The following is a 21,698-nucleotide window of genomic DNA, read 5'->3' on the forward strand; positions in this document are numbered from 1 at the left end:
ATTCATAAGGTACTCATGAGTATTCACAAGGTATTCATGAGTAAAGCATTATAATATGTCAGGATTGCAGTACAGTATATCAAAAATACGTGTCTCTGGTGGGAGTCAAATAGGACCCAATTGAGTAAAATCGACTCATGCTGCTTATACATTGCAATGGATTAAACTTTAAAACAAATCCTGGGCAGCTTTCATACAATTAGCCATAATTTTTTGTTTTAAATGTATAGCAAAGCCTGTTTTTTTTTTTTTTTTTTAAATTGGTGGGCGTATACCTGGGGTAGGCGCATCCAGTCAAGGGTGGTGTCATGTCCATGAGGAAGGAACGTTTTCCTTCATGACATCATGAAAAGATGCAAAAAGTGCCCGTTTGAATGTGTTGTCTTTCAAAAGTGGTTTGGTGCTCATAAACAGGCTTTAGGGACACATATGAGAAGACCAATATAACGTGACTTTTGCATAGAAGGGCACCTTTTAAAATGCTGCTGTGTGTTTTTAAAAAGATGTATGGACTTTCATGAGTTGATTCTCCCTAGCATCTTCCTTCCCTAACAGTCAGTCTGCGACTTTAACAACCGGTGTTACTCAGTGAAGGGCTGCAGTTGAGATGCTAATTTACATTCATTCGGTTGTACTGTACATCAGCTTGCTCTCTAACCTCACTCTCTAAAGCTGTTCTCACCCTGAAGGCCGACCCTGCTTGTCTACCCGTCGCTATTTAGACTCACTTTGTTTTGATAGTACGCCTTGACCCCTCCCACCCATTCTAAACAATCTGGCCTTCTCTTTTTCTCCCTTTTTTTAATCCACTCTCTTTTGGCATGCTGCTGCTGTCTATTGAAGCTGAACTGAACTGAAGTGTCAGCAGCCCCAATGGCTTTTTTTTTTTATTAAGATGCATTATAGAGCATGGAGGGTTGCAACTAAGTGCTGAGTGAGAAGCGCACACACACGCACGCACACACACACACACACACACACACACACACACAATGAGACTTGTGGCTCTTTTAATAGCAGTCGACAGTTGAGTCCGACTCTCTGGGACGATGAAAAGTGTGCAAGTGTATGTTGTGTCTTTGCGCAAAAAAACCCAAGTACACACACACACACACACACACACACACACACACACACACACACACACACACACACACACAGATGCACACACCAGACACAGCAAAGCCCTCCACCTTTTGTCACGGCAACACAATACACGATCTACCAATGCATTCTGCACACCATAATCACTTCCTTAGTGTTGTCAAGGAGCAATTTTATGCTTCTTTTTAAATTTTTTAACACAATCTTGACACGCAAAGTTCCGACGTAAATCTAACAGGACTTCTTTGTTCACTGTTGGAGCTGTGGCGAGGGAAGGAAATGTGTGTGCTGCTTTAAAAGCTTGCATGTGCACCATTGTCCATTCATGTATGTGTGTACGTACGGTGCCAGGTATGGGAGCTTTATGTTCCTGTCTTGTTGTGCAGCAGCGGCAAGCTTATAAGCGGTCTCTTGTCTCAGTGCCTCAATAGCCTCATTATTCATGCCAGTGGGTGCCGGCAGCCTAGACGTGTATGTGTGTGCACAATGTATGGATGTACTGTATTATTGTGCAAACGTCTTCACTTGTAGGACACTTATGGTTAGAAGGATTACACCAAAAAATACAAACTTTGTAGAGCTTTGGTGCATGGAGAAAGGGAATAAGATAGTAAATGTTGGTGAAAGTCTGTGGGAGGTACAGGAGTTTATTTTCACCCTTGAAAGGAAACAGTCTGTTCATCATCCTCCTTGCACTAGGAAGTAGTAGGAAGCAGTAGTTTTGCGCTCTACCGAGTCACATTGTAGTTACCGCAAATGCTCCAATTAATGCCTCCATTCAATTAACTGCAGAGTTGTCCATAGTCGCCGGGGGCGTGGTGTACATATATCCGCAGGGGTGTCTAATTAGCGCCTGGTTAAACAAAACATCGACATTAACAACTGTGGCTGTCGGCAACCTCCTGATGTAGTTTTTATTAACTCCACAAGATGGCAGGAGCTGCATTTGAAGCATAAAGAGTGGTCAGTCGCCATCACCTTTATCTACCTCTGCGTGCGCTTGTTGTGCTGATGTTTACGACTCAGTTTGCTTCGTAGAGCTATTAAAACATCGGTTCTGTTGCTGCTCAGTTGTGCAATATAAATGTTGATATATTGCTGGAATTTATAAGTGTTTTGTTGTGTGTAATTGGTGTATTTATGTTAGCGTTTGCTTCTTAAAATTAATTTGTGTTTGCAATTGGTTGTGTTGTCACATTGCACTGAGCGGCCATACCTATGTCGTAGGAAGTTCCATTGCTGCCTCTATGGTTATCATCACACTTTGTTCCTCTTTGCCATCACTGATATATGACTGGTATACTTCTGTAGTTTTCTCAGTTCGGTTCTCACAAGTGTCATGCATTGACTGTTTGACTTGACTTTGTTGTGTTTGACTTTTGAGACATTTTTTCCCCCCAAAATGTTTGGTTGAACTTCAAGTTGTACCACTGCTGGGGCGTTTGAAGATTGCGCTGTAAAGTGGCTTGAATGTCATTGGACAGTGCCAATAAGTATAACTGCATATATACTGTATATGTCATAATTAAATATCAATACATGCATTGTTCATACTGTTCATACACAATAAAAGCTCAAACCGTTGTCCACGAGGCAAGAAAGACTAATGTTACGCTTACTCTACTTTTTTAGCACAGTAGTTTATTCATGGCTACGTGGCTGGTATGCATTTCGGGATTAAGGCCAATTTGTGTTGAGAATTAGCTTGAACAAGAAATGCACTTTTACACCTGTGCAATGAAACAATGGGGCTGCATTCAGGGGAGTCAGTAAAACAGAATGTCTGCTTGTTAGTGAGGTGTAACGTAATAAATGACACTTTTCTCCTGAAAGACATCATTGTGTTGTCAGCAGAGCACAGTTAGTGTGTGTGTGTGTGTGTGTGTGTGTGTGTGTGTGTGTGTGTGTGTGTGTGTGTGTGTGTGTGGTGTTGCAGAGCTTGTTAAACTTGCTAACAACACTTTGATTGGACAAAGTAACAAATTAGCTAATGTCACTTCTTGGCCAACATGGAAAAATAAGACAGAAAAGCTTTTGTGCACTAAACAATGATCAAACAAGATGGTAAAACCAACATTTCTTAGCTTTATCAAATCTTTATTCATGCCTTTCATCGTGTCAATCACAGGTGTCAAACTCAAGGCCCGGGGGCCAGATTTGGCCCGCCATATCATTTTATGTGGCCCGCGAATTTAGATATATTTAAATATTTAAATAAGTGAACATTATAATATATAAAAAATATTTTTACAATAATATAAAAAATTTAATAAACATATTTTTTACAATAATTTAATAAACATTTACAACAAATAATAAAGTAATACATTAAAGTAAAAACAAAATATTGCTAACAAAAACAACATAAAAATGTATTTTTTTTAAATCAAAAAGACAATCTTTTTGCCAAATGTAGTTTTTGTCAATATTGACAGAAAACCTTATATTTTTTTGCTGTCAATTCCAATTGAAAATGTCTATTTTTTAAATTAGTTATTAATGAAAAATGAAAGTAATGATTATGAACGAATTTCTAAAATGTAAATATAAAAAGTGGCCCTATGAGGATAAACATAACTGCGATGTGGCCCACGGTGAAAACGAGTTTGACGCCCCTGGTGTAAATGTTTGGGATGACAGCACTTTTCATTTGTTTCGTATTTTGGTCCAAAGGAAATCATGGACAGAGAAATAATCTGTTCCAGGGACAAACTGACACCATCAGGCAACATTTATTAACTATACAGGCAATGTTTTAAGTACCATTTTACTGCCCACTGTATCATAAAAGTAAAATAAAGTAACACTACTCACCCTTTGAAGTCAAGGTTCAGTCATTTAAAAAGTATAATCTGTCACACAAGTGTAAAGAAGAGGAAGAAGTTAACCACGCTATAAAAACTAAAATAATGTGAAACTACCCACTGGTTAGAGATGTCTGACATCGGCACATCATGGAACGTGAACAAGGAGGTGTTTGCAGAGCAATTGTCATTGTAGGTAGCATTTTAACATTACTCACTGTCATACAAGTGTACAAATAAATGAACCTCTCTATAACAAAAGAGGCTGCCATGTTCTGTTAGTTGTATTTTGGATTAGTGCTGTGTTTTGTCCATCTGTGCTTATTTGTGCCTTGATTTGCTCCTGTGTTACCCTAACCCTTTTGGTTCCTACAAACAGCTCTCTCCTCCCTCTTGTGTCTTATCCGGGGGTGTCATGTTGTCTGTGAAAGCAATGAAGGCAAGAGTGGAATGCTGCTCAGAAAAAAAGTTTCATTCCCAAGTACTGAGCAACTCAGGATCCAAAATACAAAAATATGGATTTTCATGTACTCACAAAACGTAAGGGTATACCAGGAGCTAAAAAAAATAATAACTAGATAGAAGCTGAGAGGACCAAGACACACCTGAGCTCGAAACAAGAGGGAGGAGAGAGCTGATTGGAAGAAAGAAAGGGTCAGGGCAAGCAAGACACAGGAGCAAATCAAGGCACAAGTACGCACATGGGAGCAGAACACAGCACAAACCCAGAACATAATGAAGAGAGTGTGACACAAGAAGGTGTTTGTGAAGCCATTCTGTCATAAGTAACATTTTAACATTAATATTAACACAAGTGTTTAAAAAAAAAGCTATAATAAAACACTTTGAAGACTCTCGGCAACACGTAATAGTTACAGGGTACGAGAAGGTATTTGCAGAGTGATTCTGCCATTCTAAGTAGGGACGTAAATCTCTTTGTGATAGACGATTAGATTAGAATGTAGATACACAGTTTACCATACAATTCAAAAACGATATATTTTAAAAAAGGAACGATTCGATGCAGTGTACGAACGATGCAATACGATTTCATGGAGCATACAAACAATACAATACAATACGATACGAGTCAATTCGATTGTACGGTTAATGCTTGTTGATGTAGATAGACATTAATCGTACATTATAAACTAAAGATGCCAATTATATGAAAGTGGCATTCTTACAGTATTTTCAAATGTGTAAAAGAGCACATCATATCTCAAAGCATGCTGGTAAAAATACTATAAAGTCAATAGAATAACATGTCAAACGTATTTAGTTTTTAGACACAGACCAAAAAAAGATTTGCTCAATCTTCTTTTTGTCTGATGGGATCAACGCATGTGCAGAACGTGTCTACATCCGGTCGGCCTATTATTCGGCAGTCACATGTTATGCATGTGTAGTCTGCGTCATCCATCAAACTATTTTACGGCATCAAGCAATATACGTCTACGCCCAACTCCCAAAAACGTTATTACGATAGATAGAAATTTGAGAACGTTTTTCTCTTATATGGTGCAAGTGGACAATTTATAAGCCCTCTTTTCTTTGTTCCATAAATTAGTTTACGTTTTTTGTTGTTTTTTTTTTCGCCACTGATTAAAATACACACAAAAGCATTTGCTAGGAAGATATGTTTGAATGGATGGTATTTCTCTGTTTAGAAAAAATAATGAAAAAGCTGAAACCTCTAGATCACGAGTCTCAAACTCAATTTCACTGGGGGCCACTGGAGGTAGAGTCTGGTTGAGGCTGGGCCGCATCAAGTATTGGGAGTAGGGCTGGGAATCCCAGGGTACCTCACGATACGATACGGCTCACAATACATCCATGTGATAACACCACTGTTAGTTCAGTGTCGGTGTTTACTTGCCCCTGTAAGTATGGAAGTAACACTGAGCTTGCCCGGATGTTGCGGGCTGCAGTTACACTACTCTTTGATGTCCAGTCGCGGGCCGCAGGATACGATTTGGTGGGCCGCAAATGGCCCACGGGCCGCGAGTTTGAGAGCCCTGCTCTAGATTAATCCATCATTTCACTCTACTTATGGTTGTTTACATTGAAATATAACTGAATTTTATGTGTTTTATTCTATTTATTTATGTAGGTTACGCGTACCGGATATGACGTTTACAATGATGTATGCATTGCTACGTGCAAAATAAAGTAAAATTGGAGATGCATGACATGTCGACATGTAATGGAGAGGGAAAAGGAAGGTATTTGAAGAGCGATTGTGTCATTTTAGTAATATTTTAACATTATTAATTGTCAAGTGTAAAAATAAGGTAACTAATATAAAACGTAAAAGGGTGCCATCTTAAATTTGGTAACAGGTGATGAAGCATCTGGTGGCGCTAGACTCTTACCACTTACTTAAGTAATTTCCTGTCTACATTCCTCTCACTTAGTAAAATTGGCTAAAAAGCCAAAGAAAACGCAAGACACATGCAGAATGAATCCTTTGATGCGCAATGAGTGGTTTGATGACTTTCTTTGTTCCTTGGCTTGAGTTTAGTTTTGTGTGACTTTCGTGGAAGAATTTTCTTGTGAAAGGGTTAGAATTCCAAGTTGTCCACCCTCAGGAGTTCCACTTTAGAGCTTCCACTGTAAAAACTCACGTGTCCCCAACCAGCAGCACATTTTCCTCTTTGATGGAGTTCGAATGGGTTGTACAGAGGCGCTGATATGAAGTGTCAATCATCTAGTTTCACTCCCAGCTGCCCCAACACTTTTGCCCATAAAGTGTCAGTCATACATGTGTGTTTTATTTTTAGGTGTGGATGTGTGACATTTTCATCCCGTCTTGGAGGTGAAAGGTGATCGCTGGAAAGTCCCATAAAGAATACCGGCCTGCTTCAACTCAGATGGACTTCATCTGATCCAAACATCAAAGCCAGCTGACGTGCAACATTACTGACCTGCATCATCAAAGACGAGCAGGAGTGTTCCAGGATGATGACCATGATGATGATGACGGTGGCCTTGATGGTCACCTGCAGCTCTCTGTTCCTTCTGGGATTGGCCGCCGCTCATGCTTCCTCCTCCTCCTCCAGCACTGTCACACGTTCTTCCTCCTCGTCCGCCTCCTCTTCTTCCTCGCCCTCCTCTTCGCCACGTATGAAGCTCTCCTTCAAAGGTAAGGAGGAAACATCTCCTTAACGAATGACTTCCTGTTCCATGTGATGCTCCCTAGAACCGTACACCAAAGTATATTGTATAAATTATATTGTATGTTATATTATCATTTTACTATTATAATACGATTCTAGTATAATTATTTCTTTTGGGTGGCGATCAATCTTACATGAAAAGTTGTGCATTTTACAGAAAATATTCATGACTCACTTATATTCTGGCCTTTGCTTTTTTCTCTTTTTGTGCTAACCCAAACTGCATCACTTTCATGAAAAAAAAATTAAATAAATAAATGAATAAATTTCACTGATATATAAAAAAAATATTTTTTTGCTTCACACATTTAAACTTTAATATTGTATTATCCTGCGATTGGCTGGCGACCAGTCCAGGGTGTACCCCGCCTGTCGCCCGAAGTCAGCTGGGATAGGCTCCAGCATGCCCCCGCGACCCTAATGAGGATGAAGCGGTATAGAAAATGGATGGATGGATGGATGGATATTGTATTATGACTTTTTTTTCTTTTAAAAAAGTTTTCTTGAAAAATACAACTTGGCATCACAATTTCACATGAATTTCTTAGAAAGTACAACTTTCTTGACTAAAGAAATACAAAAACAACAAACAACAAATCTCAAAACAACAAACGTCACATCAAAACCTTCACATTTGTGATATCAAGCCTTTTTTTCTTGGAACAAATATTTTAATTCCCAAATAATTTGTACTGAAACTAATGTTTTCCATCCATCCATCTTCTACCACTTCCGGGTCGCGGGGGCAACAGCCGCGTGGGAGCCCAGATTTCCGTCTCCCTGGCTACTTCATCCAGGTCGTCCCAGGGGATTGCGAGGTGTTACCATGCCAGTTGAGACATAGTCTCTCCAACGTGTCCTGTATCTTTCTCGAGGCCTCCTTCTGGTTGGACTTGCCCTGAACACCTCCACAGGGAGACGTCTGGGAGGCATTCAGACCAGATGCTCGAGCCATCTCATCTTGAACCCCTGAACAGGAAAGCTGAGGAGTGTGATCCCACGATACTTGGAACACACCCTCTGTTCCTCGGTGTGTTCTCCGGATGGCCAATTCAGATGCACCACCCCCAATGTCCACGTGATGCAGCATAGTTGTGCCAACCAAGACACCCCCATAGCATCTAGGACCCTTAAGGAACTCCAGGGCAGAGCTCATCCACCCCTGGGGCCCTGCCACCGAGGAGCTTTTTGACCACCTCAGCAACTTCAGTCCCAGAGATAGGAGAGCTCGCCAAGGAGTCCCCAAACACTGCTTCCTCACTGGAAGATGTGTGGGATTGAGGAGGCCCTTGAAATATTCATTCCATCGGCCCACAATATCTCAAGTCGAGGACCCCACCATATACGGTACTGCCAGTGTACTGCTTCCCTCTCCTTAGACGATGGATGATGGTCCAGAGTCTCTTCGAAGCCGTTCTCCATGGGTTCTCCAAACTCCTCTCATGTCCAAGTTTTTGCCTTGGCGACTGCTAGAGCCGCAGACCGCTTGGCCTGCCGGTACCTGTCAGCTGCCTCCAGTGTCCCGTGGGCCAAACAGGCCTGATAGGACTCCTTCTTCAGTTTGACGGCATCCCTCACTGCTGATGAAAGAAAGAATGTTTTTAAAAAGTATTTTTCTCAATTACACAACTTTTTTCTTGAAAAAAATACAACTTGATTCTCATTAATTACTTTTTCCTCTTCACAAAAAATACCTGCCAATATATATATATATATATATATATGTATTCTAGAAAAACAAAAAGTTTTTTTGGTAAATTTCAACTTTAAAAATCTGACATTTTTCTTTTATTGACATAGGATTACTTTTCTTCAAGAAAACAAAACCTTTCTTCTTTTCTCTGAAAATATGACTTTCTCAAACAAAATAAAGCTTAATTCTTATAGGTTTTTCTCAAACAAGTCCCCCAACCTTTTTCTCAAATATGCAACTTTATTATCATAAGTTTACAACTTCCTATATACAGTAGTATAGTATCATATATAGCAGGGGTCACCAACGTGGTGCCCGCGGGCACCAGGTAGCCCCCACGACCACATGAGGTGCCCGCAAGCCTGCTTTTCATTCAGGTTTTCAGTTAATAATGAAAGAACAGTAGAAAGAAATGCATTCTGAAATCCAAAATGTGAGTTGTGGACACCAGCATTTTGTTAATGTTCTGGTAAAACAAGCATATTCACTTTGTTTGGGTTTAAAATAAGCTCTGAAAATAAATGTTACAAAAATGAGTAGCTCTTGGCCATTTTCATTTTGTAAAAGTAGCTCTCACAAGGAAAAATGTTGGTGACCCCTGCTATATGGTATATTTTTTTTTGTTCTCTGCAATTGGTTGGTGATCAGTCCAGGGTGTAGCCCGCCTCATGCCCGAAGTCTGCTGGGATAGGCTCCAGCATACCTGTGACCCTAGTGAGGACAAGCGGTGGATGGATGGATGGATGGATTGATTTTTTTTGTTCTTATGTTTGAATTATTTTTATTACATAGCTTTTGGTAAAGGTTTGGACTTAATCCATCTGTATGAATATGAACCATAATGGAAAACAAGAGTGTGGGTCTCACATGTGCATTTAGAGGGTCTTTTTATCTCTACTAATATGTTATGGAAAGAATACTACATATCCTTTCTGCTGTCAGGCCTATTGGAAGTATGTTCAAAAGACCTGGAGTCTAAAAATATGCCTCATTTTAGATGGCAGCTGTCTAACTTGTGTTTTTTCTCCCTTCAACAATCACAATACAACAATACAGTAGATTGCTGCTATTTGCAGGAGTTACGTTCTCAGACCACCTATAAATGGGAGGGTTTTTTCACAAATACAAATTTTTTATTTTTTATTTTTTACGCTCAATCAAAAGTCACTGACAAAATGTTGCCTCTGAAGTGGAAAAAGGATTGTTTACTTCTTCCTTCCAAGTGTTTAGCTTAAGGACGCAGCTAAAAAAAAAAGTCTAATGAAATGTTAATCTTGAACATCAACCACATGACTTGCAGCGTGACCACATCTATCACGTGTTTCCTAAGTGCTGTTGTCTCAGGACACTTCTTTGCCTTTTTGTCAAGGCTTACCAGTAAAACAAATACAAAAGGGATATTAGGGCCGCATTCAAAATAAAAATATATACTATAATATTTGATATTTTGGAGAAAAAGCTAACATTTTCTAGAAAATGTAATTATTAAGTAGTAATATCCCCCCCAAAATAAAAGTTTATTCCTGATAGTCCAACTTTTTTTAGAAAAAAAATTGACTTTCTTTACAGTTACATTTTTTTAAAATTATACATTTTTTGTCAAGAATTACTAGTAAAACCAATACAAAAGGGACATTAGGTCCATATTAAAAAGTAACAATTTATATTTTATACTTTTTCTTACTATATTTTAAATAAATCATTATTTCAGACCGTTTTAAAACTGTTTTTAAATAGTGTTTTTCATGAAAAAAAAATCTATATTTTTGTTTCTGAAAAAAGACTATTCTTTTCTCTATTTTCATAATATTGCTTTTTTTGGTAAAAAATAATACAACCTATGTCTCAACTTTTTTCTTAAACTTAAAAAAAAAAATCTTGAAAAAATACAGCTTAATTAAAAAAAAAAAAATGTTCTCCAACTTCAGACTTGCAGCAGTTCCACGGCGTGAGGCGTTTCGAGCTGGAGCGTTCGTGTTGCTTCAGCGCTCTGTTGCTGGATGAGGAGAGGGGTCGACTGTTTGTCGGAGCCAAGAACTTCCTGCTGTCGCTCTCGCTGGACAACATTGCAAAACAGGAGCAGAAGGTTAGGTCTCATTTTAAAAAAAAAGCTCTCAAAGTAGTTAAACCATACACAAAATGAGCATTACACTTTTGCTGTTTGTCTTTCAGATCTACTGGCCGGCCCCGGTTGAGTGGAGGGAGGAGTGCAACTGGGCTGGCAAAGACATCACAGTAAGTCTCATGAAAAAGGTGTTTTAATTGTACATAATACTGTCACTGTACATACAATTTCATTTTCTATTTTTTTCCGAATTAATTTTTTTTTTTTTGAGGAACTAATGTAAGTAGAAATAATCTGTTATAGCATCAAACTCTAACAAAACATTCATTAACTGTAAAGACAATGTTTTCAGCCCATTTTAACATTCTTAACTGTCATACAATTTCATTTTCAATATTTTCAAATTTTAAAGCAAATGTTCCTATAGAAGAAATGAAAATAATCTGTTCCAGGGTAACATAAAAGTTCAATAACTCTACAGACAATGTTGTAAATAACATTTTAACATTCTACTGTCATGCAAGTGTAAAAAAGAAAAAATGCAACTTTATTCTATGATTTTTTTTTTTAAAAGACTCCATCTTTTTATTTCTTGAAAAAAAATTCTAAAATGTATTTTAGACAGGAAAACTGTGCTATTTGTGGTTTAGTGGTGTACACGTAGCTAAAACAACGTAAAGAAGTGCATACAAAGGGAAATTATGGTTCCATGCATGACACTTCCTCCGCACACATCAACCCTTCTGTCTCTTTCACTGAACACGCAGTAGAAATCCATGTTTATTTTTCAAGACGATATGTTAAACATGTAGGACTTGAGAGTGTGCGCAGACCACCCAGCATTACATGACCTTTGCATGTTCTATGCGCGTATGTGAGACATGCGACTGTATACTGTATTTATGTTGGAAAGTGTGCGTGTGTGTCCTACAAAGCCTTTATCAGCGTGATTGCACAGCTGTAGCCGACACACAATGAGTTCCATTCATAGATGACTACCCACTTCCACTTTCACCTGGATAAGTGAGTGTTTATGCGTGGCTATTCAATGAATAATCAGTCATTTTTAGAGTCTTTGTGTCCTTTTATGAGAATTAAACAGCATGGTTTTTTCCGTGCTTTGTTGTGTCAGCAGCAAGTTAAAACTTGACCTTGTTCCCCCTAATTACTTTCAAGTGAACGTCCCCCCAATCACTTCCTTGGGGGTCTACCATTCTTCATGGACACTCATTGTGTTCCTTGTCCTTTATGAATCTCATGTTTGTTTGTTACTTTGTGCAGGATAGACAATACAAGTGAAAGGAGTCAATATAATACAGCCAGGTCCTACACATATATTCACATAAGAAATCGTCTGTTCCAGGGTCAAACTGTGGCCATCATAAAACCTTTATTAACTGTGCGAGTACATTATTTTAAAAGTCACATATATTTTGTCACCATAAAATGTCACCTTCTTTCAAAAATAATAATGCACATTAAAAAAAAAAATTAAAACAAAAGTTTTAAACAAAAGTTAAATTTGTATATTTGAGAGAAAAAGGTTTGAGAGAAAAGGTTGAAATCTGAAAAAAGTTTAACATTTTTAGGACAAGAGTCTTGAGGAAACAAGTTTGTCTTATATTTTCATTATGTTGTATATTTTTGAGAAAAAAAGGGATACTTTGGGGGAAAAAATATTTTATTTTAAAGGATTTTTTTTGAGAAACGTATTTGAATATATTTGAAAAAAAAGTAGCAATATATATATATATATATCTTTCCCCTCTTCCCCCTCTTTATATATATATATATATATATATATATATATATACATGAATAAGCGGCTGGATAGCTCAGTTGGTATCAGTTGGCCTTTCACCGTGGGGGGGGGCAGATTTGAATACACGTACATATATATTTACAATATTGTAAATTGTAAATATATATATACAATGTATGTACAATAGGGCAAGGCAAGACCCTTAGCGCTACCGCCTAACTACCTCATATGATGAGTGGTACAGAACAGAGAGACATACCTGCTCAGACGTCGCCCGGGTCAACAAGGTCGGCGTCAAGTTGTGAGGAACCAGGGCATTAGATACTTGAACACGAAACAGACGGCAATGGACACGAGATGCGAACAAGACATTGTTGGAATGCTACTACTCCAGTAACCCGAATGAGCGGGGCTACATGAAGAGAATGTGGGACATATGGATGCTTCGATACCCACAGTCTACAGTGACACCAAAACAGCTAGTAGCTCAGTGTTCTAACATACGTAAACGGCAACTGCTATCTCAGCTAGAGATTGAGGAGGTACAACACGTTAATACTACGGCAAGGCGGATCCAGGACGATAGGTCAGAAGGTGGAGTTAACATCAACGCACCCCCCAGAGATTGGGTACCAAGCCCCAGTGACAGGCGAGCAAAATGAGAGAGTAATTGACCTGAGAGATAAGATCATGGCTAAGATAAGAGCCTGTCAACCCCGACACAGACTAGCGAGAATGAGTGAAGTACCACCAGAAAGTCTCCTAGCTGATGTGAATGCAGCAATAAGAAAGACCCCTACTGCGACAATCACTGAAAACAATGAGCTGATATACAGTACAATACAGCAACAGTGATCCTGGAGATGCTTGGCAAGCATAGCAATAACATGAAGGTTAAGGAGGAGGCACCATGGCGGAGAAGGTTGGAAGCCAAAATCAAGGCAACACGGATGGAAGTAAGCCAATTGACAGAACTCCAGGAAGTTGCAACCAGAAAAGGGGTACCCAAGAAGTACAGTCAGATGCCCACACCTGAGGCTCTGGAAACTGCCAAACAAAGACTCCAAGCCTTGGCTGAAAGACTGAGTAGATACACAAGAGAAATAGAAGCCAGGAAAATAAACCGGCTGTTCTCCACTAACCCAGCTAAAGTGTACTCCCAGTGGCAGGGTAATACCACAAGAACTAACCCACCAAGGCTGGAGACTGAACAATACTGGAAAGGACTGCAAAACCAGACAGACAAACCTGTGCACTGCCTGGATTAATTACCAGAAAGCCTATGACTCAATGCCGCATACATGGATCCTGGAATGCCTGAAGCTGTACAAGGTCAGCACCACTCGAAGAGCCTTCATTGCAAACCAATGAGGCTGTGGCAGAGGCCAACTTCGAGCCAATTGTGCAAGTCTCCATCAAATGTGGCATATACCAAGGAGATGCTCTGTCCCCGCTGCTGTTCTGCATAGGCCTGATTAATCAACAAGACTGGCTATGGATACCGACTTAAGAATGGGGACACCGTCAGCCACCTCCTCTACATGGATGACATCAAGCTGTACGCTAAGAGCGAGTGAGACATTGACTCACTGATCCACACCACCAGGATCTACAGAGGGGACATCAGAATGCATTCGGACTGGAGAAATGTGGCTGAATGGTAACAAAGAGGGGAAAGGTGGTCCATACAGAGGGTGTTGCACTCCCAGAGGGCAACATAGTAGATGTTGAGGAGAGCTACAAGTACCTTGGAATACCACAGGCAAATGGCAACCATGAAGAGGCCACAAGGAAAGCTGCAACGGCCAAGTATCTGCAACTTGTCAACAGCTCAATGTCAAGAACAAGATCCGGGCAATTAACAGCTCTGCCCTGCCAGTGATCAGATACCCTGCTGGGATAGTAAGCTGGTCAAAGGAGGAAGTTCAGACCGCAGATGTTAAAACACGGATGCTGCTCACCATGTACGGAGGGTTCCACCCCAAATCCAGTATCCAGAGTCTATACGCTAAGCGCAAAGAGGGAAGCTGAGGATTAGTGAGCATCAGGACCACTATCCAAGACGAAACATCCAAGCTCCACGAATACATCAGGAAGATGGCCCCAAGAGATGAAGCACTTAGTGAATGTCTCAGGCAGTGGAAACTGGAAAAGAAGGAGTTGGAGGAACCATCATGGGAGGAAAAACCCCTGCATGGGTTGTACCACCGACAGATAGCTGAAGTGGCGGATATGAACAAGTCCTACCAATGGTTAGAGAGGGCTGGACTGAAGGACAGCACAGAGGAGCTAATCATGGAAGCACATGAGCAGGCCTTGAGCACCAGAGCAATAGAGGCCCAGATCTACCACACCAGGCAGGATCCCAGGTACAGGCTGTGCAAAGAGGCCCCTGAAACAGTCCAGCACCTAATAGCAGGGTGTAAGATACTGGCAGGAAAAGAATACATGGAACGCCATAACCAAGTAGCCGGTATAGTGTACAGAAACATCTGTGCAGAATATGGACTGGAGACCCCTAGATCAATGGGAAACACCTCCCAAGCTGGTGGAAAATGAGAGGGCTAAGATCCTGTGGGACTTCCGAATACAAACGGATAAGATGGTTGTGACCAACCAACCGGACATCATGATCATGGATAAGCAGCAGAGGGCAGCCATTGTGATGGCAATATCAGGAAAAAGGAACATGAGAAACTAGAGAAATACCAAGGGCTCAAGGAAGAGCTGGAGAGAGCCTGGAAGGTGAACGCAACAGTGCTGCCCGTGGTCATAGGAACACTGGGGGCCGTGTCCCCCACACTGGAGAAGTGGCTCCAGCAGATACCTGGAGAAACATCAGACATCTCCGTCTAGAAGAGCGCAGTCCTAGGAACAGCTAAGATACTGCACAGGACCCTCAAGCTCTACCAGAGCTGGTAGAGATGAACAGCCACCCACCTGCCAGAGGAGATGGGGGGTGGGTGAGGGAAGATATATATATCTATATGTTATTTGTCCATCCATCCATTTTCTATGCCGCTTCTCCTCATTAGGGTTGCGGGGGTATGCTGGAGCCTATCACAGCTCACACTCAAACTCCACACAAAGGCCCAACGGAGATTCGAACCCAGGTCTTCCCGATCTCCAGACTGTGACGCCAACATGCTAACCACTAGACCACCGTGCGGTATTGTTGTTGTTATTATCCATCCATCTTCTATACCGCTTTCTCCTCATTAGGGTCGCGGTCACCTGCATGTTTTTTGGAATGTGGGAGGAAGCCGGAGTACCCGGAGAAAACCCACGCGCACACGGGGAGAACATGCAAACTCCACACAGAAATGCTCAGGGGAGAATCGAACCCAGGTCTTCCCGCTCTCCAAGCTGTTACTGTGTTGGCCAACGTGCTAACCACTAGACCACCGTGCGGCCGTTGTTATTATTATTATTATTATTATTATTATTATTATTATTATTATTATCACTATTATCACTATTATTATTATTACTTTAATATTATTATTTATTTAATAATATTATACAGTATATTATCATAACAGTGTTTTATTTGGTCTTGGTATTAGTTTATTTGAACATGAGGTTACAATGGAATACATCTTATAAATCATCCTTTCACAGTCCAAAAGGAGTAGGAAGAAGCAAAGCTTATTTAATCCTACCCCCATCTATTCCACATCTAGTACAATACTTGTTGTTCACTTCCATGTCATGTTTTCTATGATAATCAGAATAATAATACATAATAGATAATCATAATAATAATACATAAAAGATAACAGTAAGACCAAAAAAAAAACAACAAAATTTATATATATATAAATATATGTATCTACCTATATATATATTTATATATATAAAATAAATATGAATAAAGAAACAAAACCTTTTTTTCCTTTTTTTTTCCTTAAAGAAAGAAAAATAAATAAATAAATAAATAAATAAATAATAAAAATAACGGACCTGACAGAACATCATTGTGATGATCAAGACTCTTCTGCCTTGTATTTAACAAACATCAACTGCTTGTATTGTTTTTTGAATTTGCTCATCTTGGTGCATTGAGTTCCTTACTCAATCCGTTCCATAGTTTAATTCCACACACGGAAATGCTGTGGGTTTTCAACGTAGTTCTCGCGTATAAATGTATAAATTTGGTCTCAAGAAATGTTGTCAATAATATCTCTGAGTGTCAATTTGTGGGACAATAAACATGTCAAAACTCAGCTGCATTGTTTTGTGACACTGTTACAAAAAAAAAGTTTGTTTGTCAAGTTATATTTGTTCATTGTACTTTTCTTAAAATGAATGTTAAAATCTCGTCTCGTGCATCATCTCATCTCGTGAGTTGGGTGTCTCGTGACAGCCCGGGTTACTCGCTAGTAAGATTTTCATCTACAGTATTGGCTTTGTAACCTATAACAGAAATATGACATGTTGAATTTTTGTCTTAATTAAAAAACACTTAGTATATCTTGTCTACATTGGATTGGTTTCAGCACATTTAATATTAATTAAATGACAAATATCAATGTTGCTTCGAGGTCTGATCATTTTTCAGTTTGTGGCCCTCGGTAGACCATCTGCAATTTGTGTTAGATGGCAGAAAGGTCTGTTCCATCAAGTTTAAGAGAGAAAACGGTTCACAAAGTTGCATTGTCCTGGTGGCCAGAAGCCATCAAAAGCATTCCTGGGCTTTTCCCCCGTGCCGTGTTGTGTGTTTAAAGTTTGTCCACTGGACAACGTGCCTTGCGTGTTCACACACAAGTTCTCAGCCATCAACTGTGGAACTCTCTCTCTTTCTCTCTCTCTCTCTCACACACACACAAACATACACGCACACACCAAACAGTGAAAAAAAAACAAACATTGAAGCTATTCAGGCTTCCGTCATTGTTGCAAGTTGACTGGGAATATACACGCCTAGATGGGCCTGAGGTGATATTAAGGTGTTGAACGTCTGGCAACCAGACATCACTTACTTTTAACATGATGGCTGAACTTTGTTAATAATCGCTAAATTAGAACAAAGCAGCTTTAGAAGAGGAAGAAGTCAAGACTTTAAAAGGCCCTCTGAGGTCACAGAGAGCTTTTTCCCCAGTCTCCACTCATGAATCAGTAGCAGGTCAAAGGTCGACGAGTGTGACCCCCTTTAGGCACACTTGAGGAATGATGATTGCTGACATAATTCACCTACCACACTGCCCTTTTTTCACTTTTCTCTTTTTTGCTTTGTCACACACCACAGACTTCCTATGACAAACACTTGCATACACACACACACACAGACACACACGCACACACACAATCACTTCTTTGTATGATTGTTTTATTAGAGGAACCTGTCTACTAGTGAAATGAAGGATTTCTACAAAAGCACATTAGGGCCACACTGAAATAAGAAAATACAGATATAGATAGAAGCATATTTTCCAGAAAAATGTTTCCAAAAAAATATATATATACTTGTAGGACAAAAAGATTTAAGATATACATTTTTTATCTGAGAAAAAAAGTGAAATATTTAAAGACAAAATCATATATTGTATTTTTCAGAAAAAAAGTTATATATTTTAGAAAGAAAAATTAAATAATTTGCTTTTCCAAGAAAAAAAAAGTACATTTCCCCCGAAAAATTGTAAATTAAAAAAATTTTGTTTGTAATATTTGCGAGATTGTATATTTTCAAGAAAAAGTTTTCTGAATTTTTTAAATACCCCTGTACATTTCTGTTTTTCGAGGGAACATTTTTTGTATTTTCTTTCAAGAAAAAACATTTAAAAAAAAAATGATGTATTCAGGAAAAAAAAAAGTATGAATCATTCAGAAAGAAAACTTTTAACTTAATTTTTCAGTGAAAAAAAGGAACTGACCATACCCCTGCTAGAATACCATTAGTGATAAAAAAAATAATAATAACAATTTTAAAACTCCAAAAGGCCAACAACTGAATAATGTGAATTACTGCCTGTCCAGTTCAGCTGGAAACAAATGGATTGGTGCCCAAATGGGTTAACTATATTTTTCCAATGTGTATTTGTGTGTGTCTTTCAGTCTGACTGCGTTAACTACGTGAAGATGGTCCACCATTTCAACCGCACACACTTGTACGCCTGTGGAACTGGGGCTTTCCATCCTACTTGTGCCTTTGTGGAGGTGGGCCACAGGATGGAGGTGAGTACACCAAAGCTAATGAATGAATGAATAAATACAGTATGCTGATTAGGGTTTAGGAGCATTTCCTTGTGTCCTCCCTGTCTTCAGGATCACGTCTTCAGGATCGACCCTTCTAGTGTGGAAGATGGCAAAGGGAAGAGTCCTTATGATCCTCGCCATAATGCTGCTTCTGTGCTTATTGGTAACATTTTACTATACTAGATATACTAGATATACTTGCCTTTTCTATAGGTTTTACTTGTGTCTTTCTTAGCTTATGTTATTGAGGAATGGACTGATGGTGTTTCCCAGGTGATGAGCTGTACGCAGGTGTTGCCACAGACTTAATGGGGCGGGACTTCACCATCTTTAGAAGCTTGGGCAAACGTCCTTCCATCCGCACGGAGCAACACGATTCACGCTGGCTTAATGGTGAGTATTTACACCTTTATACACGCCATGCTAATACAAATCATTCACCTCCTATCTTTGTCGTCCATCTACCAGAGCCAAAGTTTGTTGGTTCCTTTTGGGTCCCAGAGAGTGAAAACCCAGACGACGATAAAGTGTTTTTCTTCTTTCGGGAGACAGCAGTGGAGGCCCAAGGACTGGGAAAGTCCACATATTCACGCATCGGGCAACTCTGCAGGGTAAATGATCGCTCCATCACCAAGACTAATTTAAAAAATGTATTTAGATCTTATATTAGTCTGTTCCAGTGTCAAAAGGGGGCCATCATCCGACCGTTATTAAGTGTACAGGCAATGTTTTCATTATCATTGTAACATTTTTAAACTCAAAAGAATCTGTAAAACAAGTTGCACGAATGGTACAACGCATATTCTCAAATATATATATATATATATATATATATATATATATATATATATATATATACTGTATATACTATTTAAAAAAATAATCAAATCAAATAAAAATTTTAAATAAACAATAAGGTTTTATGTTTTTAGAGAAAGTACAATTTTTTTCAAGAAAAAAACAGTTTCCCAGAAAACAGTTGCATTTTATCAAGAAAAAAAACTGTAACTTTTCAGATACACTTCTAACAAAGCTATGTGTGTTGACTTGTCACTTTTAGCCATATTATACTGAGCAGCCAGGACAGACGTGTTTTGTTATGCTATCACTACATCTAAATAAGAATTCAATGTCTGGTTCTTTGGTTATCATCATACTTTTCACCTTTTGCAATTGCTAGTATCCTTCTACAGTAAGCATCACAAAACAAGACCAAAAAGCCAAAGATAAAGCTTGAGCGACATCATACATGATAGAAATAGAAATAGTATAAATAGTGGGAAAAATTGGGGTTGACTTTTGAATTGTTCAGCCTCAGGCTCCACTGTTTTTGGTTGTACTCTTTATAAATGGTGCTTATCAAGTTGTACAAATACTCTGCGTGGTAACTTACTTTTGCCATTTCCCGTATTGTCTTGTCCTAGAACGACATGGGCGGTCAACGAAGTTTGGTGAACAAGTGGACCACCTTTCTCAAAACACGTCTGATCTGCTCGGTGCCGGGGGCCGACGGAAGCGACACTTACTTTGACGAGCTACGTGAGTGTGACTCTGATTGACAATACAGTAGAAGAGGTGACTCACCGCTTGGCCTGTCCCGCTCTGTTGGATGTGATCAATTTACTGTGAACGTAAACCAGCCGACCGCCATCTTGTTTGTGCAGCTGCAGACCCTATCTTTGGGCTATAATGTCATCTGTCTTGCTGCTAGCTGTGAAAAGAAGGAGGTAGTGGAAATGTTTGTACCCCCTTAGGCCACCACTGTCCATCACGCCAATAAACAATGAGACTTGTGTCTTTATGTGTCCAAGTTATAATATTTATAGTCCTAGCCTATTGTTTGGAAAGGACAGTATTTAAGTTACATTATGTTGGCTTGCACGGTCCCAACCTGTCAGGTGTGCCAAAGTATATGAATGTAGGGCTGTTCTGGGGGCTGTTTTCGAACACAGCTCCTTTTTTATTGGCCCTTGGTAAACTTTTAAAAGTAAAATTCATGATAATGAGATGTATTATTAGATATTCCACTAATTGGCTTTGTCAGCTGTAACACAAAGCTAAGATGTCGATGTCGATTTTGTTCAAATAACTTATCATACATTACCTACATTGGATTGGTTGTAGCTTCTCTAATCTGTAAAATGTATCACAGTGCCTCCCCCCCATTCTCAAATGTTTCTATATGCGATGCTTGCTGGGAAAAGTTTGGACTCCTCTGCATTCACGGGACAATAATCCACAGTTTAAGACGATATGAATATGATATGGACAAATAGATGGATGTGTTGACTTACCAATCAAATGTCTGTGGAAAGTATCTAGACATGTCCACAGGGTGCATATCTTTCCCTTAACCTTTCACCTCTGCACTACCTTTGAAACAAGTGTGTGTGTGTGTGTGTGTGTGTGTGTCTGTCCATCCTCAGGCGACGTATTCCTGCTGCAGACCAGGGACAGAAAAAATCCTCTGGTCTACACAGTCTTCTCCACTTCCAGGTCAGATGCCCATTGATGGATGGCATTTGTGTGTGTGTGTGTGTGTGTGTGTGTGTGTGTGTTGATGTATCTCACCCGGCTCTCCCTGTCCCCCAGCAGCAGTGTATTTAAAGGCTCAGCGGTGTGTCTTTACTCCATGAATGACATCCGGAGGGCCTTCCTGGGGCCGTTTGCTCACAAAGAGGGGCCCAACTACCAGTGGGTCCCCTTCCAGGGAAAAGTGCCTTATCCACGCCCTGGAATGGTATGTGTGTGTGTGTGTGTGTGTGTGTGGGGGGGGGGGGGGGGGGGGGGGGGGACCCCATTATTAGTATAGTTATACATTCCCACCTGGTCGCACTTATTCCAGTGAGAACTACTATTCTATTATTTTTTTTAAATAAGCCTCAGAGGTCTCACA

General features: G+C 39.6%; 1 protein-coding gene across 3 annotated transcripts in view; it reads left to right on the forward strand.

The window, feature by feature from the left end:
• sema3b (sema domain, immunoglobulin domain (Ig), short basic domain, secreted, (semaphorin) 3B) overlaps positions 1-21,698 on the forward strand; it is a 93,981-nt gene that overhangs the window by 61,710 nt on the left and 10,573 nt on the right. For all 3 annotated transcript variants that reach the window (XM_054782351.1, XM_054782342.1, XM_054782333.1), the window contains 10 exons: positions 6,692-7,053; positions 10,709-10,866; positions 10,953-11,015; positions 18,662-18,781; positions 18,872-18,965; positions 19,076-19,195; positions 19,271-19,413; positions 20,227-20,341; positions 21,229-21,298; positions 21,398-21,542. In XM_054782351.1, coding sequence (XP_054638326.1) covers positions 6,870-7,053; positions 10,709-10,866; positions 10,953-11,015; positions 18,662-18,781; positions 18,872-18,965; positions 19,076-19,195; positions 19,271-19,413; positions 20,227-20,341; positions 21,229-21,298; positions 21,398-21,542 — 1,212 coding nt within the window. In that variant the 5' untranslated portion in view covers positions 6,692-6,869. The remainder of the gene's footprint in view (positions 1-6,691; positions 7,054-10,708; positions 10,867-10,952; positions 11,016-18,661; positions 18,782-18,871; positions 18,966-19,075; positions 19,196-19,270; positions 19,414-20,226; positions 20,342-21,228; positions 21,299-21,397; positions 21,543-21,698) is intronic.

Source organism: Dunckerocampus dactyliophorus, chromosome 1 (assembly GCF_027744805.1).
Source record: "Dunckerocampus dactyliophorus isolate RoL2022-P2 chromosome 1, RoL_Ddac_1.1, whole genome shotgun sequence".
NCBI lineage: Eukaryota > Metazoa > Chordata > Actinopteri > Syngnathiformes > Syngnathidae > Dunckerocampus > Dunckerocampus dactyliophorus.